This window comes from Bufo gargarizans, chromosome 4 (assembly GCF_014858855.1).
Source record: "Bufo gargarizans isolate SCDJY-AF-19 chromosome 4, ASM1485885v1, whole genome shotgun sequence".
Taxonomy (NCBI): Eukaryota; Metazoa; Chordata; class Amphibia; order Anura; family Bufonidae; genus Bufo; species Bufo gargarizans.
Window position 1 is genome coordinate 425,405,482 of NC_058083.1, and position 20,125 is coordinate 425,425,606.

A 20,125-nucleotide genomic window follows, 5' to 3' on the forward strand; every position below is an offset into this window, starting at 1 on the left:
GCTGTTTGAGAAGGCAGCGGCGCTCCAGCAGCGCCGCAGCCTTCTCACTGTTTACCGCCAGGCTGCCTGCCCACTGACGTCACGACTTGTATCAACTAGAGTGGGCGCGACTAAGCTCCATTCAAGTGAACAGAGCTTAGCCGTGCCCACTCTAGTTGATACAAGTCGTGACGTCAGTGGGCGGGCAGCCCGGCGGTAAACAGTGAGAAGGCCGCGGCGCTGCTGGAGCGCCGCTGCCTTCTCAAACAGCTGAACGGCGGGGGTCCCGGGTGTCGGACCCCCACCGATCAGAAGCTGATGATCTATCCAGAGGATAGATCATCAGTTAATTGAAAGTGCAAAACCCCTTTAACCATCTCACTATTAGATAATCCTTTATATTCAGAAGTCCCAGTCCTCTGCCTTAAAATCCTTTGTGAGACTCATGTTTCACACTATAGGAAAAAGCATTGGCCTCTCTGGTGGCCAGGACCTTTGAAGTTCGCTTAGACTGGCGCTTTTTCCTATAGTGTGCAAGCACGCCCAGCACTGCTGGATTGCAGGGTGGTTGTAAGTATGGCTGAAACTATTACTCAAATTAATCAATTAACTCAACACCAAAAAATCCTCAATGCAAATTTTATGCATCGATGATTCGTTTTTGCCATGTGACCACGGAGTATGAATGAAGAGCTTGCTATTACTTGCGCTCCTTGGTCACCTGCCTGCCCGCACATCGCATCAGGACCTGGTGCACATAAGCGCGCACTATGACCTGATGTTGTGACGTTAGATCCCAGTGCAGTGCGGGAAGAAGAGGATGGAAGTTCTCTGGAGTGTCGGCAAAGTAGACAATATGGAGAACACAATACCATAGTAAGTGGCTTGTATTAACTTACTCTGCATAATAAATGCCAATTGTTGACGTGAGTCAACCCCTTTAAGGGTTCAATAACGAAATAAAAAATCACTGTTGAAAGCAGGCATCCTTGCCTTGTTCCATTTAAAATATCAAATACATTAGACGTGCACCCATTGTGCCGTACCAGGGCATTAGGCCTAGGATACAGACTAAGTAGTATTTCTTTACAACTGCTCGAAGGAATTCCCAGTTCACCCTATCAAATGCTTTCTCTGCATCTAAAGATTAGAGTGTTTCTACTAATTGATTGGCTTAAGGGCTGACAATTGAACAGATGATCGCTAATCAGTGTTACTAGTAACACTCGTTAGCGATGATCTGGTGGTGTAAAGGCACCGACGATTACCCGCTGAACAAGTAAAACTCTTTCATTGGGCAATTGTATCGTTTGTGAGGCACAAAAATAAAAATCTTAGTTTCCCAGTGGCAGATTGTGCTGTGTAAGCATGCTATACTGCCAGGAAACAAGTCAGTATGCGGAAGAGCGATGGCATTAGCGATCGCGCCTCCCCATACTCTGGCTCCTTCGCTAGCAATCAGCATCTTCCTCCTGATAGATCGTCGTCCCGTGTAAAGGGACCATTAGAGACAAACTTTTATGCCACAATTGTGGGGAAATTTTTGTCAAATAATGGCACATTTTAGACCATGCCCTTTTCCCATAAAGTCTGATCCCTACCCTCTAAGGCTACTTTCACACTAGTGTTTTCAATTTCCGCTATTGAGAGCCATCATCGGATCTCAATAGCGGAAGAAAACGCTTCAGTTTTGTCCCCATTCATTGTCAATGGGGGCATAACTGAACGAAACGGAATGCATCAAAATGCATTCTGTTCCGTTTAGTTGTGCTTCCATCGTGGACAGAATAACGCTGCAAGCGGCATTTTTCTGTCTGCGATGTGGTGCAGAGCAAGACGGATCCGTCCTGAGACACAATCTAAGTCAATGGGGATGGATCCGTTTTCTCTGACACAATAGAAAATGGATCCGTCCCCCATTGACTTTCAATAGTGTTCAAGACGGATCCGTAATGGCTATAGAACACATAATACAACCGGATCCGTTCATGACGGATGCATGCGATTGTATTATTGTAACTGAAGCGTTTTTGCGGATCCATGTCGAATCCGCAAAAAAACGCTAATGTTAAAGTAGACTTGGCCACATCCCCTTTTCGAGCAAGTCAGGGAAAAAAGTGAAATGTGTTTGATTTTGAAAATGGGACTGTTACAAAATCTAAAACTGTCTGTGGCAGGAAGGGTTTAAATGACCTACAACCCCAATTCAAAAAAGTTGTGACACTGTGTAAATTGTAAAGTGAGGAGTGACTTCATCCTGAGTGCTGTCCCCTCACTGTGATAAAGTCACATGAAGGTAGACCGCACTGACTACACAGTGTCAAGTGGTGAGTCCCGCAATCAACCAGGTAAGTACACACCAATGTTCACCGAATCCGCGTACACTCCTAATCCGTGATAATCAACCTAGTAGGAGAAAAGTTTGTGGTTGATGCTGCAAGAAATAGCAATTTGCCTGTGCTGGGCTGGTGTACGGGATCCCCGCTGTAATTCTCAGTAGTACTGCTGGAGTGTTCGAGTCTTCAGGTTTCCTCTACAAGCGTGCGCGGTACCGGCTGGTGACGGATACCAAGCTGGTAATCCTCCAGAGCGATAGTTCCGTGTAGTGACGTCACACTTAGGATGGGTGCCTTCTCGAACCAAAAAACCTCAGACGCGTTTCAGAATTAACAAATTCCTTCCTCAGGGATGGTTGTTGGTTCTGCTATCTGGAAATAAGTAGTCATCCATTCCCATGGTTACAAGTTCTCCAGTCATTCTCAGTCGCAGACTACCGACGTATCAAATGTCTTCTGTTCTTATTAGACCAAATTTAGGATTCTATTTACTGATGTTTTAGCAAAAGACAAGGAGGTATACCGAGGGTATGTTGAAATTTGTTAGCTGAACTACTATCAGAAGTTTTCTGATAGTGTATACTAGGAGAAAGCAAATAATAAAATTTTGATTAAGTCCCCCTGGTACAAGAGTGTCCAGGTTAAAGATCCATTTTGTTTCATTCATTGACATTAATCTAATGCAATCTCCACCTCTTTAGTCAGGTCTGTGTTCTAATGCTCCGAATATTGACCCCCCAAAGTTCCCTCTATGTTTATCTGCAAAATGGCGAGAGAGTGGATGGCCGTCAAATTTTTTGTTAATGTTACCCATATGTTCCCTTATTCTGGTCTGTAAGGTTCTTTTTGTTCTGCCCACATATAATTTAGCAATATTCGGAGCATTAGAACACATCAGACCTGACTAAAGCGGTGGAGATTACATTAGATTAATGTCAAGGAATGAAACAAAATGGATCTTAACCTGGACACTCTTGTACCAGGGGGACTTAATCAAGAAATTGAATTATTTGCTTTCTCCTAGTATACACTATCAGAAAAACAAAAAACAACACATAGGATTGTAGTTGGCCGATTACTGTATGTGGCAAGAAAACTGATTGCCTTACATTGGATTCAGTCATGTCCTCCAGTCATTGAGTAATTCAGAAGGAAAGTAAACAAAATGTTATTTTAAGAGAAAATTGTGTTCAAGAAGAAGGGATGTCTTCAAAAATATGAAAAATGGTGGGGCCGCTGGATGATTAGCACCGAACAATACTTGGATAAGTCCGCAAAGTGCTGAAGTGGGAGTTGGGGGGAAGGAGGGGTGGGAAGGGTATGTTGCGGTAGTTTTATAGTCCACATGGACATTTGTTATGTATCATATTGTCCAGTGGAATTGATGTATATCAAATTATGTGATACAACATGTTTATATTTGTAAAAATGCTTTATTGTTGTGCATTTCTACAATAAAAATGATCTGATTTAAAAAAATATATATATAATGTTTCTGTTTGTTTGCAGGGCCTACCCGCATAATGCCATCCAACTCCAGTGCAATAGATTTTTTTCAACTGTTTGTCCCTGATAATGTGATTAAAAGCATGGTGACTCAGACCAATATGTATGCTAAGAAGTTCCAAGAAAGATTTGGATATGATGACGCATGGATAGATGTCACTCTTGCTGAAATGAAAGCATTTCTGGGCTACATGATATCAACTAGTACCCATCATTGTGAATCTGTGCTCAGCATATGGAGTGGTGGATTTTATAGCAACAAGAGCATTTCACTTGTTATGACACAATCCCGATTTGAGAAAATTCTTAAATTCTTCCATATTGTGGCTTTCCGCTCTAGCCAGACTACCCATGGACTTTACAAGATTCAACCCTTCCTTAACTCTTTGCAGAATAGTTTTGATTCCTCTTTCAGACCTTCGCAAACACAGGTAAATCTTTCAAGAGATGTGTGTATAAATGTTTGAAAGCATGAATAACACCATAATTGTGTGACCAAGTGAGGATCCTCTCACCTACATGGTATTCCACTAGCTAAGCAAGTGTCTCCTGCAATTGCCATGTTCATTGTTAGAGATTTCAGCAGGGAGTGGAAAAAGTTGTAGACAGCAACACTATCCTTAGGAGGAATGAGAGCACCCAGATTACAGGGGGAAGATCCCATATCAGAATCTGCAGAAATTAAGGGGAGAGATCATGCCGACACCATCACTATAGGAAGAAGCGAGAACCCATAGCAGGATCTACAGGGAGAGATTACCCTGGTAGCATCAGTGTATAGCTAGGTTTCCCAACCTTTTCTAGCTTTGGGGAACCACTGAAAATAAAATTCTCAAAATAAATAGAATAAAGGCTACAACAAATAATTGGAAACTACATATACATCAATGTACATATTTTAGGCTTAAAGTTTTTTTTTCATCTCAGACAATTGGGGCATTTTGCTGAGATATGCCCCCATTGTCTAATAAGTACAGCTGGGACCCACACCTACAGTGGTAGAGGACGCATGTGCAGCCAACCTCCATTAATTTCTATGGGGCCGCCGAAAATAGCTGACCGCTGGCTCAGCTATTTCCGTCTGCCCCATAGAAATGAATCGGAGTGGTGGCCGCGCAGCACTGTTCGCTCCCATTCACTTCTATATGGAGAGCGCTTAGTGGTGGCTGGACCCTAGGAAACCCACCATCTTCCCCCCTCTGTTCTTGAAATAGGTGTGGGACCCGCACCTATGAGACAATGGGGACATATCCTAGCGATATGACCCCATTTGTCTCATATGGGAAAATCCCTTCAGTGGTAATATGTAAAGAAAATTATGTCAGACCACCAATTTCAGACCTCAGACCAGTGCCACCAGAAGTTAGAAAACTCAGTGCCACCACACACAACGACCTGATGCCAGTCAGCATTAGAATGAAATATGAGATGGAGTACACAATGTCATGTTGCTGGGCTTCTTTGCCAGTTCAGAACCACTAGTAGCTGCATGGAGCAACTGTCTGGATTCCATTTATGGACAAGTCCTTTTCTTTAATAGGATGGTTAAAGTGACACATCAAACAATTTTTATCACATAATAACAACCTTTATGTAATTTTTTAATGAAAATGGGTGGATGGTTTTCTGAATAGAATTGTCTCCTAAGCTCCTGTTTTCTTTCAGTGCTTCCTCTAGATGAACCTGCATGCGCTTGATATCACCTTCAAGTAGAGCTGTTCGGGATCAGCCACAAATTCAGGTTTTTTTAATACAGTTTTTGAGGGTAAAATCAGGTTTCGATCATAAAAGTAGAGAAAGTAAAAAGGACATATACAACTTCTGTATTTTAAATCCACTCTTGTTCCTGGTTTCAGTGCCTGTAACACTGTAACAACACTACCACCAGAGCCTCGTCTAGTGACAACAAAGGCTGATGCATAGCGCTCTTTTTGACGTTGGTTGGTGGCCATCATTATTGCTTAGTGTGAATCTACTTTCATCAGTGAACAGCACTGAGGCTCACTGGCCCCTCGTCCAGTGTAGATGCTCCCTGGCCCAAGCAAGACCATGACGCCTGTGTCTTCTGGTGTGGTCAGGTACCCTTGCAAGTTGCCTAGCACACAGACCACGCTGATGTAAACGGTTTTGAATGCTCTGACATGACACTTGTGTGCCTCTCACCTCCGGGGCTGGAGGCAAGTCGCGGCAGGCCCCGCGCACATAACTATCTTTGTATGCAAAGTCTTTCTTTACTGCTGAAGCAATCTCACTCCTATTGATAAAATCACCAGCCTCTGTACTCACTGTGAATGCACTGCAACGAACGGGGCGGCCGGCGCATGACTTCAGTCAGTCGCACTCCTGCTTCATTAATGAAGTGGGAGGAGCGTGACTGAGTGACGTCAGTCATGTGCCGGCTGGCCCCCTCGCTGCAGTGCATTCATAGGGAGTACAGAGGCTGGTGATTTATCAATAGGAGTTTATCAATAGGAGAGCGATTGTTTCAGCAGTAAAGAAAGACTCTGCATACAAAGACAGTTATGTGTGCGGTTTAGGACACAGGAGGGGGACCAGCACAATATGCTATATGTGTGTCATTCATGGCCCTATGTGTCATAGCACACATCCCCCATAACGGTGCATCATCCACAGATCCCCCCCCCCCATAACAGTGCGTTATCCATAGGTCCCTCATAACAGTGCCATCTAAAGAATCCCCCATAACAGTACCAACCACAGATCCCCCATAACAGTACCAACCACAGATCCCCCATAACAGTGCCATCCACAGATCCCCCATAACAGTGCCATCCACAGATCCCCCATAACAGTGCCATCCACAGATCCCCCATAACAGTGCCATCCACAGATCCCCCATAACAGTGCCATCCACAGATCACCATTAGTTCAACATCCACCAAAAGCACACCTTCTGGTTCAAAATCTTTTTTTTCCTTATTTTTCCTCCTCAAAAACCTAGGTGCGTTTTATAATCAGGTTCGTTTTATAAAGCAGAAAATACGGTACCTGGGTGACGGGTCACGGCAGGGGCTCCTGAGGCGGCGTCAGCAGCTCATACGGGAAAATCGAAGCAAATAGACCTCAAGCACAATTCCCTTAAAATATCGCATATCGTTATGGCAATTTTTAGGGCCCTAATCGTAATCGCACAAAATTCTCATATCGTGCAGCCCTACTCTGCAGACACCGAATGGATATTGTATGGGGAAGGGATGTAATAGATGGCATACAATTTCATGTTACATTACATAATAGTTCAGTACTTACAGATATAGATTTTTTGATCGTTCAATATCACACTTTTTTGTGGCAGGGTAACCCAAAAAAATGATGTTTTGACACAGTTTTTATTTCATTTTTTTTATGGCGTTCATCTGAGGTAGATCATGTGATATTTTTATAGAGCCAGTGTCACGGGAGCTGGGAAACCAGACCACATGCAAACGCAGGTAAAATAAAGTCGTTTATTTAAGGCCTCATGCACACGACCGTTGTGTGCATCCGTGGCCGTTGTGCCGTTTTCCGTTTTTTTTCGCGGACCCATTGACTTTCAATGGGTCCGTGGAAAAATCGGAAAATGCACCGTTTTGCAGCCGAGGCCGTGATCCGTGTATCCTGTCCGTCAAAAAAATATGACCTGTCCTATTTTTTTGACGGACAACGGTTCACGGACCCATTCAAGTCAATGGGTCCGTGAAAGAACACGGATGCACACAAGATTGGCATCCGTGTCCGTGATCCGTGGCCGTAGGTTGCTTTCATACAGACGGATCCGAAGATCCGTCTGCATAAAAGCTTTTTCTGATCTAAGTTTTCACTTCGTGAAAACTCATTTCCGACAGTATATTCTAACACAGAAGCGTTCCCATGGTGATGGGGACGCTTCTAGTTAGAATACACTGCAAACTTTGTACAAGACTGCCCCCTGCTGCCTGGCAGCACCCGATCTCTTACAGGGGGATATGATAGCACAATTAACCCCTTCAGGTGCGGCACCTAAAGGGGTTAATTGTACTATCATATTCCCCTGTAAGAGATCAGGGCTGCCCGGCAGCAGGGGGCAGACCCCCCCCCCCCTTCCTCCCTCTATAGTTAAAAATCGTTGGTGGCACAGTGTGCGCCCACCATCCCCCCTTCCTCCCTCTATAGTTAAAATTCGTTGGTGGCACAGTGTGCGCCCACCATCGGCCCCCCTCTCTCTATAGTAGTAACAACCATTGGTGGCAGTGTGCGGCCTCCCATTCCCCCCCCCCCCACCACAGTAGAAGATTCATACTTACCTGCTTGCTGCTGCGATGTCTGTGACCGGCCGGGAGCTCCTCCTACTGGTAAGTGACAGTTCTTTAGCAATGCGCCACACAGACCTTTCACTTACCAGTAGGTGGAGCTCCCGGCCGGTCACAGACATCGCAGCAGCAAGCAGGTAAGTATGCCACCAATGGTTGTTACTACTATAGGGAGAGGGGGGCCGATGGTGGGCGCACACTGTGCCACCAACGATATTCCAACTGGGGAGGGGGGGGGGCTGCCCCCTGCTGCCTGGCAGCCCTGATCTCTTACAGGGGGATATGATAGTACAATTAACCCCTTCAGGTGCGGCACCTGAGGAGTTAATTGTGCTGATCACGGCCCCCTGTAAGAGATCGGGTGCTGCCAGGCAGCAGGGGGCAGTCATGTACACAGTTTTTCAGTGTATTCTAACCTGAAGCGTCCCCATCACCATGGGAACGCCTCTGTGTTAGAATATACTGTCGGAAATGAGTTTCACGATGTAGCTCATATCCGACAGTATATTCTAACATAGAGGAGTTCCCATGGTGATGGGGACGCTTCAAGTTATGTTCGGGTGTCCGCCTGGCCGTGCGGAGGCAAGCGGATCCGTCCAGACTTATAATGTAAGTCAATGGGGACGGATCCGTTTGAAGATGACACACTGTGGCTCAATTTTCAAACGGATCCGTCCCCCATTGACTTTCAATGTAAAGTCTGGACGGATCCGTCTGAGGCTATTTTCACACTTTAGAAATGTTTTAACAATATAATGCAGACGGATCCGCTCTGAACGGAGCCACCGTCTGCATTATGAACACAAGTGTGAAAGTAAAGGGACTCCTGACTTTAAATTGAAAGTCAATGGGGACGGATCCGTTTGCAATTGCACCATATTGTGTCAACGTCAAACGGATCCGTCCCCATTGACTTGCATTGTAATTCAGGACGGATCCGTTTGGCTCCGCACGGCCAGGCGGACGCCAAAACGACTTTTTTTTCATGTCCGTGGATCCTCCAAAAATCAAGGAAGACCCACGGACGAAAAAACGGTCACGGATCACGGACCCACGGACCCCGTTTTTGCGGACCGTGAAAAAAAAACGTAGTGTGCATGAGGCCTAAAGGAGCATAAATAAACATTCATCAGGGTCAGCGAGGTTAGGAAGAAACCGGTCATGTCCAATGCAGGTAGTCGTCCAAGCCGGAATCAGGTCCAAAGCGGGTAGTCGTCCAAAGCGGGTACGTCATGCAGGGTTAAGAGCCAGAGGAAACATCAGCCAGGCCGGATCATACACAGGAACACACAAGGAGCTCAGACTGCCAGAGATGCACCTTTGAGAAACGCAAGGGCAATCAAGCTGAAGCCTGAGCAGACTGATATAGTCAGGTGTTGCCACATCATCACTGTGCGACACCCAGGCAGCAGGCAAGTGATGATGCCACAGAGACTGCAGTCTGCACATGTCCTTAATGGCGCCACCATGAGGACAAAGTATAACCTTGACAGTACCCTCCCCTCAATGGCCCCTCCTCCACGGAACAAAAATCGGTTTCTGCGGAAAGCTAGCATGGAAAGCACGGAGAAGGGTGGGCGCCCGAACATCAGCGGAGGAAACTCAGGAGCGCTCCTCGGGACCATAACTTCTCCAGTTAACCAGGAATTGGACTCGAACTCGGAGCAGACGGGAATCCATGATGCTGCTAATCTCATACTCCTCATGATTACCCACAGGAATGGGACGAGGGCAAGGAAGTGAGGCGGTAGAGCGATTGCAAACCAGTGGCTTCAAAAGCGACACGTGGAAGACGTTAGAGATGCGCATGCCAGGAGGAAGTTCAAGGGCATAGGCAACTGGGTTCACCTTACGGAGGATGCGAAAAAGTCCAACAAAACAAGGGGCCAGTTTAGGAGCAGGCACCTTGAGGTTGAGCTTACGAGTCGATAACCACACCCTCTCCCCATCTCGGTACGAAGGAGCAGGCAAACGCCTCCGGTCAGCCTGGAGCTTCTGACACTGAGTAGAAAGCCGTAACGACTCTTGAATCCGCACCCAAGATGTACGGAGGGCACGAAGATGATCCTCCACAGCCGTAATGTCCTGTGGCAGGAATGACTCAGGCAATACAGAGGGCTGGAAAACAGGTGAGCTCTTCAACACCAAAAGACCCGGAAGACCACAGAAAACAACTGTGGTGGATGACCGAATAATTTTTTCCTTGGTGAAGAATACACCCTTCACAACATTTGGCCAGATCAAGAACACTCTCCAGGAGGTAGTTGTATGTGTGTCAAAGTCAACAATCAAGAGAAGACTTCACCAGAGTGCATAAAGAGGGTTCCCCACAAGATGTAAACCATTGGTGAACCTCAAAAACAGGGCCAGATTAGAGTTTGCCAAACGACATCTAAAAAAGCCTTCACAGTTCTGGAACAACATCCTATGGACAGATAAGACCAAGATCAACTTGTACCAGAGTGATGGGAAGAGAAGCGTATAGAGAAGGAAAAGAACTGCTCATGATCCTAAGCATACCACCTCATCAGTGAAGCATGGTGGTGGTAGTGTCATAGTGTGGGCATGTATGGCTGCCAATGGAACTGGTTCTCTTGTATTTATTGATGATTTGACTGCTGACAAAAGCAGCAGGAGGAATTCTGAAGTGTTTCGGGCAATATTGTCTTCTCATAGTCAGCCAAATGCTTTAGAACTCATTGGACGGCGCTGCACAGTGCAGATGGACAATGACCCAAACTGAAAAAAGCAACCAAAGAGTTTTTTTAAGGGAAAGAAGTGGAATGTTATGCAATGGCCAAGTCAATCACTTGACCTGAATATGGTTGAGCATACATTTCACTTGCTGAAGACAAAACTGAAGAGAAATTGCCCCAAGAACTGAAGACAGTTGCAGTAGAGCATCACCAGGGATGAAACCCAGCGTCTGGTGATGTCTATGCGTTCCAGACTTCAGGCTCAAATTGACTGCAAAGGATTGCAACCAAGTATTAAAAAGTGAAAGTTTGATTTATGATTATTATTATGTCCCATTACTTTTGGTTCCTTAACAAGTGGGAGGCACCTATGCAAACTGTTATAATTCTTACACCGTTCACCTGATTTGGATGTAAATACCCTCAAATTAAAGCTGACAGTCTGCAATTAAAGCACATCTTGTTTGTTTCATTTCAAATCCATTGTGGTGGTGTAAAGAGCTAAAAATGTTAGAATTGTGTCGATGTCCCAATATTTATGGATCTGACTGTATAGCAGCAGAGAAATTGCTCCAGGGCTTGGTTGGAGGAGAAGGAGAGATAAACCAAGAGAACAAAAGGCACACCAGAACCTAGAGACAATCTCCTTAGGCAACCCGTGTAAACGGAAGACCTCCCTGGCAAACACAGAGGCCAGCTCCTGAGCGGTAGACAGCTTCTTAAATGGAACACAGTGGCACATCTTGAAGAACCGATCGACAACCATGAGGATAACCGTGTAACCTCGGGATGCAGGAAGTTCCACAATAAATTCCATGGCCAGGTGAGACCAGGGACGCTCCCCATTGGGAATGGGATGCAGTAGACCCAAGGGTAGGCGGTGGGAAGATTTGTTCTGCGCACAGACAGAACACGCAGCCACATATGCAGCAACATCAGTGCGGAGAGACGGCCACCAGAACTGACGGGAAACAGCCCAGGACATCTAGTTCTTGCCAGGATGACAGGCAGTCCTTGAATTGTGGTACGTGCGCAGCAGCTTGATGCACAAAACATTTGCCAGCAGGTCTCACCATGGGTGCATTGGACTGAGTAGCTAAGATCCGTTCCTCAAGAATAGGTGTAAAGTTAGTGCAGATAGCAGCCAGGATATGATTGGAAGGTATGACAGGCGTCGGCATGGAGTCCCTTCTGGACAACTCAGAATATTGGCGAGACAAGGCATCAGCCTTAACATTCTTGAAGCCGGGCAAATAGGAGACCACATAGTTAAAACGAGACAAGAATAAAGTCCATCTAGCCTGACGGGGTGTAAGCCTCTTGGCCTCCGAGAGATACATCAGATTCTTACGGTCGGTAAGAATGAGAACCTGAACCGCAGAACCTTCGAGCAAGTATCTCCACTCTTTGTCTTAGGTAGGGTATCCGCTTGCTATTACACTTTTTGTGATGTAAGGTGACAAAAAATAGCTTTTTGGACATCATTTTTTATTTTTATTTTATTTTTGTTAACTACGGTGTTCATCTGAGGGGTTAGGTCATGTGATATTTTTATAGAGAAGATTGTTACGGACGCGGCAATACCTAATATGTATATTTATTTTTTTTATTATTTTTTTTACATTTAACAAAATAAAAGCATTTTTGAAACAAAACAAATCATGTTTTAGTGTCTCCATAGTCTAAGAGCCATAGTTTTTTAATTTTTTTGGGCTCATTTTTTGCGGGATGAGGTGACAGGTATATTGGTACTATTTTTGGGGGCATACGCCTTTTTGATCGCTTGGTGTTCCACTTTTAGTGATGTACGATGACAAAAATGGCTTTTTGACACATTGTTTTATTTTTATGGTGTCTCTCGAAGGGGTGAATCATGTGATATATTTATGGAGCTGGTCGTTACGGACGTGGTGATACCTGACTTTTTTTTTGTAAACTTTATTTCTGTCCCACTCTGGGACTTCAACTTTTGGGGGTCTGATCCCCTCTGCAATGCATTACAATACATCTTTATTGTAATGCATTGCCTGTTAGTGTATTACACAGAGTAATACACTAACAGGTTGCTTAGGAGACGCATCCTGCGGCTGGATCTCCTTGGCACCCGTAGAAGGCAGGTCCTGATGCTGTGCAAGGCATTGGGCAGCCTCTGCACGGCATCGGGCTGCCGTGTCACACATCGGGGACCCAATGCGCTCCTTCACCCGCCGGAAACCACTTCTATGTCTCGGTCAGCGCTGACCACGGCATAGAAGGGGTTAATCCGCCGGCATCGCTGTAAACAGCGATGTCGGTGGCTACAGCAGGGGTCCGGCTATCGGGGACTGCCAGACCCCTGCAATGATCAGTCCGCTGTGCATGTACGGCGGAATGCATTCTGGCAATGCATCCCTGCCTTACATGCACAGCGTTTTGCGTTAAGGGGTTAAAAAGCTGGGACTGTGCAAAATGAAAATTACTAGTTTTCCACACACATGGCATTTCAGGTCCCAATATGCTGTGCACAGCTCATGCCATCTGAGACACACCATGCCCTTCAAATGATTAGGCCGATTCCACTGATTACTGAAATGCCATAAGTACACTGCTGTTTGGGTATGCTGCAGGGTTCAAAAGGGAAGCACCACAGTTTGCATCTAGCAGCGCAGATTTAGATAGATTGGTTTATGGGAGCAAAGTTGCTACTGAACAGCCTCTGAGGCACCAGAACAGCCATTTTCTGCGAACGATATGTTTATTTTTCTCTTGACAGCGCTGTGTGAGGGCTTATGTTTTTTGCAGGTTGAGTTGTCGTCATTGGTTCTATTTTTGGTTACATACAACATTTTGATCACTTTTTATTTTGCCTTTTGCAAAGCAGGATAAAGAGATGGCATCAATGCCATAGCTTTTTAGGTTTTGTTATTCCAGCGTACACTGTGCAGAAAAATGTGTTATCTTTATTCTGCTGGTCAGTACAATAAGATATACCAATTATATATATATATAAAAAATTTACCACTTTTACATAAATCATTAAAAAAAATATATCTTGTTTTTGCGTTGCAATTTTCTGAAAGCTATATACAGGTGAAACTTGAAAAATTATCGTGCAAAAGTCCATTTATTTCAGTAAGGCCTCATGCACACAGCCGTTGTTTGGGTCCGCATCCGAGCCGCTGTTTTTGCGGCTCGGATGCGGACCCATTCACTTCAATGGGGCCGCAAAAAATGCGGACAGCACTCCGTGGGCTTTCCGCATCCGTTGCTTCATTCCGTGGCCCCGCAAAAAAATAGAACATGTCCTATTCTTGTCCGTTTTGCGGACAAGAATAGGCATTTCTACAATGGGCGGTCCGCAAAAAACGGAACAGTCGTGTGCATAAGGCCTAATGCAAATTAAAAGGAATTGCATTAATGCAGCTTAAAATTAGAATTTTGTGAAAAGGTTCAATATTCTAGGCTGTGTCACACTAGTCAGCTAATTAATCCATCCCCCTGAGCAAAGGGAACCTCAGAATTGTGACTGGGGTTTGATGAGCTATAAGCCATAATCATCCAAATTATAACAAACAAAGGCTTAAAATATCTCGCTTTGCATTTAATGAGTCTCTCTCATATGTTAGTTTCACCTTTTAAATAGATTGTCCGGGTTCAGAGCTGAACCCGGACATATCTCCATTTTCACCCTGGCAGCCCCCCTGACATGAGCATCGTGCAGGGCAAAGGCATTTTCAAGAGTTCCTGTGACGTACTGAGGGGCTGCCAGGAACCCAGGTGACGTCACCGGCACTGATGGGCGGGATTTAGCGCTGCCCTAGCCAGTAAAACGTTAGGGTATTCCATAACCCTGGGTTCACACCTGAGCGTTTCTGAGACGCGCGTTTTTATGCACGTTTTTGCAATAGTAAACGCGCGTTTGACGCGCGTTTGTGTGATTGACTGCAGTGTTGTCCAATGAGTCTATGGCCAAAACGCGCGACAAACGCCCCAAAAAAGCTCAAGAACTTGTTTATGCGTCGGGCGTTTTACAGCGCGTTCAAACGCGCTGTAAAACGCTCAAGTGTGAACCAGGGCCATAGGGAAGCATTGGTTTTCACGTGTTGAGCGTTTTACAGCGCGTTTGAACGCGCTGTAAAACGCTCAGGTGTGAACTTAGGGTTAGAGGTTCCGTTTATAACGAAATATAGCAGAATTTGTGGACGGAATGCAAAACAGAAGCCTTTAAGAGGCATTCCGTTTATATCCGTCATAATAAGTCAGACAGGTCCGTTATGCTTGCCCATAGACTGCTATTATGACGGCTCAAAATAGAATGCCTCTTAAAGGCTTCCCTTTTGCATTCCGTCTGAAAATTCCATTATAAACGGACCCTCTAACGGAATACCCTAATGCAAGTGTTAACCCGCCTCTACATTTAAGTGGCTAGATAGTACAAATGTCTATCTAAGGATATTATAATGTTATTATACCTCCTGCAATTGCCAGTCTCTTTAAATAATCTGACAAAGTAGCAGACTGTGTATCTCTCCTGCATTTGGCTGCAGATCTCCCTCTGCTTCCACCCTGCTGTCTCACAGGCACACTGCCACCCTGGCCCCCTGATGATGACGACAATGCCCCCTCTTCACCCGGCACCCACATGCGATCGGCTACATCATCATCATCTGTTTAGTCGTCACTTGTGTCACCCTCATCTGTCTCTTGCACACATCCCTGACCTCTCGCAACATGTGCTTCCACCCGACAGTCATCAATAGTTGCACGCCTAGAGAAGCCCTGTAACAGGTGACTGTACTCACAAAGCTCATGATTGCTGGAAAGAGGAGCAGATTCAGCGGCTACCATTACCGTTCAGGGCTCTCACAAGCGGTCCAAAACAGATCAGTTTTGACCTAATGCATTCAGAATGGAAAAGGATCCGCTCAGTTTGCCTCCGTTCGCCTCCGTTCCGTCTCCATTTAGCTTTGGAGGCGGACACCAAAACACTGCTTGCAGCGTTTTGGTGTACGTCTGACAAAACTGAGACAAACTGATCCGTTCTGACACACAATGTAATTCAATGGCACAATAGAAAACTGATCCGTCCTCCATTGACTTTCAATGGTGTTCAAGACTGATCCGTCTTGGCTATGTTAAAGATAATACAAATGAATCCTTTCTGAACGGATGCAGACGGTTGTATTATCTGAATGGATTCATCTGTGCAGATCCATGACGGGTCCGCACCTAACGTGGGTGTGAAAGTAACATAAATAGTTTGAAGGTTTTCTAAGAGATGCTATCATGTCAAACTATTTTTACCAGTTTCTATGAGGAGGTAAGTTCTAGACTTGACAGCGGCGAATCAATGGATGTCGTATATCTGGACTTCTCCAAAGCATTTGACACTGTACCACATAAAAGGTTAGTATATAAAATGAGAATGCTCGGACTGGGAGAAAACGTCTGTAAGTGGGTAAGTAACTGGCTCAGTGATAGAAAACAGAGGGTGGTTATTAATGGTACACACTCAGATTGGGTCACTGTCACTAGTGGGGTACCTCAGGGGGTCAGTATTGGGCCCTATTCTCTTCTATATATTTATTAATGATCTTGTAAACTTGCACAGTAAAATATCACGTTTTACAGATGACACTAAACTGTGTGAAGTAATTAAAATGGATGAGGACAGTATACTGCTACAGAGGGATCTGGATAGATTGGAGGCTTGGGCAGAGAAGTGGCAGATCAGGTTTAATGCTGACAAATGTAAGGTTATGCATTTGGGAAGGAATAATGCAAGTCACCAGTACATACTAAATGGTAAAACACTGGGTAACACTGACATGGAAAAGGACCTAGGAATTTTGGTGAACCGCAAACTAAGCTGTAATAACCAGCGTCAGGCAGCTGCTGCCAAGGCCGATAAGATAATGGGTTGTATCAAAAGGGGCATAGATGCCCGTGATGAGAACATAGTCCTGCCACTTTACAAATCATTAGTCAGACCACACATGGAGTACTGTGTACAGTTCTGGGCTCCTGTGAACAAGGCAGACATGGCAGAGCTGGAGAGGGTCCAGAGGAGGGCAACTAAAGTAATAACTGGAATGGGGCAACTACAGTATCCTGAAAGATTATCAAAATTAGGGTCATTCACTTTAGAAAAAAGACGACTGAGGGGAGATCTAATTACTATGTACAAACCGGATTCCAAAAAGTTGGGACACTATACAAATCGTGAATAAAAATTGAATGCAATGATGTGGAGGTTCCAACTTCTAATATTTTATTCAGAATAGAACATAAATCACGGAACAAAAGTTTAAACTGAGAAAATATACCATTTTAAGGGAAAAATATGTTGAATCAGAATTTCATGGTGTCAACAAATCCCCCAAAAGTTGGGACAAGGCCATTTTCACCACTGTGTGGCATCTCCCCTTCTTCTTACAACACTCAACAGACGTCTGGGGACCGAGGAGACCAGTTTCTCAAGTTTAGAAATAGGAATGCTCTCCCATTCTTGTCTAATATACGTAGAAGATAAAAGAAAAAAATTTGAGTGGATGTGTGGAAAGGGGAAATGAGACAGGGAAAGGAGAATAGGAGGGGTAAAGCGCCAGAGGAGAACTCGAGATTGGTGTCAGATTACCAGCTTGTGTAGGACTGGCCACAGTGCGAGGCAGCTACCCACTTGGAAAGAAACACAGCACAGGAACACTAGCAGTGTAACATATGCAAGAAAACATATAACAGTATAGTGGGGCGCCAGTTACATGTGACCGGTGTTACAAGGGTAGCAGTAGAGAAATATATGTATATAATACAATATACAGTTTATCTAAAAACGCTCAGATGGCGGGTCTATTGATATTATGTCAAAGCAATATAGAGAGGTATGCCATAACAATAGTGAAATAATATTAAAATAAGAAATAAGTTGAGTCAGGGGACTTACAGTCATGTGAAAAAATTAGGACACCCTTTGAAAGCATGTGTTTTTTTGTAACATTTTTAATAAAAGGTTATTTCATCTCCGTTTCAACAATACAGAGAGATTAAAGTAATCCAACTAAACAAAGAAAACTGAAGAAAAGTCTTTTCAAGATCTTCTGTAAATGTCATTCTACAAAAATGCCTATTCTAACTGAGGAAAAAGATAGGACACCCTCACATGTATTCCCTCTTAAATTGGCTCAGATCTCACACAGGTATATCACACCAGGTGCACATAATTAGTAGATCGTTACTCTGCATGTTGAATGAGGCTTGCCCTATTTAAACCTCAGACATTTAGTTTGGTGTGCTCCTGACTGTTGAAGTGAGAGTGAGCACCATGGTGAGAGCAAAAGAGCTGTCAGAGGACTTCAGAAAAAAGATTGTAGCAGCCTATGAGTCTGGGAAGGGATTTAAAAAGATCTCAAAAGATTTTGAAATCAGCCATTCCACTGTCCGGAAGATAGTCTACAAGTGGAGGGCTTTCAAAACAACTGCCAACATGCCCAGGACTGGTCGCCCCAGCAAGTTCACCCCAAGAGCAGACCGCAAGATGCTAAAAGAGGTCTCCAAAAACCCTAAAGTGTCATCTCGAGAACTACAGCAGGCTCTGGCTACTGTTGATGTAGAAGTACATGCCTCTACAATCAGAAAGAGACTGTACAAGTTTAACTTGCATGGGAGGTGTGCAAGGAGGAAACCTTTGCTTTCCAAGAGAAACATCGAGGCCAGACTGACATTTGCCAGAGATAAAGTTGACAAAGACCAGGACTTCTGGAATAATGTTCTTTGGACAGATGAGTCCAAAATTGAATTATTTGGAGAGGACAGCAGAGGACATGTTTGGCGTAAACCAAACACAGCATTCCAAGAAAAGAACCTCATACCAACTGTGAAGCATGGAGGTGGAAGTGTCATGGTTTGGGGCTGCTTTGCTGCAGCAGGACCTGGTCAGCTCACCATCATAGAATCCACGATGAATTCTACTGTGTATCAGAAGGTGCTTGAAGAACATGTGAGACCATCAGTTAGAAAATTAAAGCTGAAGCGGAACTGGACCATGCAACATGACAATGACCCAAAACATACTAGTAAATCAACCAAAGATTGGCTGAAAAAGAAGAAATGGAGAGTCCTGGAATGGCCAAGTCAAAGTCCAGATTTGAATCCCATTGAGATGCTGTGGGGTGACTTGAAAAGGGCTGTACGTGCAAGAAACCCCTCAAACATCTCACAGCTGAAAAAGTTCTGCATTGAGGAGTGGGGTAAAATTTCCTCAGACCGATGTCGAAGACTGGTAGATGGCTACAAGAACCGTCTCACTGCAGTTATTTCAGCCAAAGGAGGTAACACTCGCTATTAGGGGCAAGGGTGTCCTATCTTTTTCCTCAGTTAGAATAGGCATTTTTGTAGAATGACATTTACAGAAGATCTTGAAAATACTTTTCTTCAGTTTTCTTTGTTTAGTTGGATTACTTTAATATCTCTGTATTGTTGAAACGGAGATGAAATAACCTTTTATTAAAAATGTTACAAAAAACCACATGCTTTCAAAGGGTGTCCTAATTTTTTCACATGACTGTACTTCACCAGGGAGGAGGATGAACAGGATAAACTTAAGACACCTGTCCTCCTTACCTCCCTCGAGGTCGCCTGTAAGATGGATACACACCCCGTCCACGTGATGGAAGAAAATTTGAGGGCTTCGACCAAGGTTATTTAAAAAAAAAAGCTTGACGCGTTTCGGGGATTACAACCAAGTCCCCTTTATCAAGAGCACAAATATAAGCAACCATTCTTGTCTAATACAGGCCTCTAACTGTTCAATCGTCTTGGGCCTTCTTTGTTGCACCTTCCTCTTTATGATGCACCAAATGTTCTCTATAGGTGAAAGATCTGGACTGCAGACTGGCCATTTCAGTACCCGGATCCTTCTCCTACGCAGCCATGATGCTGTGATTGATGCAGAATGTGGTCTGGCATTATCTTGTTGAAAAATGCAGGGTCTTCCCTGAAAGAGATGACGTCTGGATGGGAGCATATGTTGTTCTAGAACCTGAATATATTTTTCTGCATTGATGGTGCCTTTCCAGACATGCAAGCTGCCCATGCCACACGCACTCATGCAACCCCATACCATCAGAGATGCAGGCTTCTGAACTGAGCGTTGATAACAACTTGGGTTGTCCTTGTCCTCTTTGGTCCGGGTGACATGGCGTCCCAGATTTCCAAAAAGAACTTTGAATCGTGACTCGTCTGACCACAGAACAGTCTTCCATTTTGCCACACTCCATTTTAAATGATCCCTGGCCCAGTGAAAACGCCTGAGCTTGTGGATCTTGCTTAGAAATGGCTTCTT

The 20,125-nt window shown here is 44.6% G+C and overlaps 1 protein-coding gene across 3 annotated transcripts in view; it reads left to right on the forward strand.

The window, feature by feature from the left end:
• Positions 1-20,125, forward strand: part of PGBD5 (piggyBac transposable element derived 5) — a 135,251-nt gene that overhangs the window by 13,793 nt on the left and 101,333 nt on the right. For all 3 annotated transcript variants that reach the window (XM_044291427.1, XM_044291426.1, XM_044291428.1), the window contains exon 2: positions 3,825-4,252. In XM_044291427.1, coding sequence (XP_044147362.1) covers positions 3,825-4,252 — 428 coding nt within the window. The remainder of the gene's footprint in view (positions 1-3,824; positions 4,253-20,125) is intronic.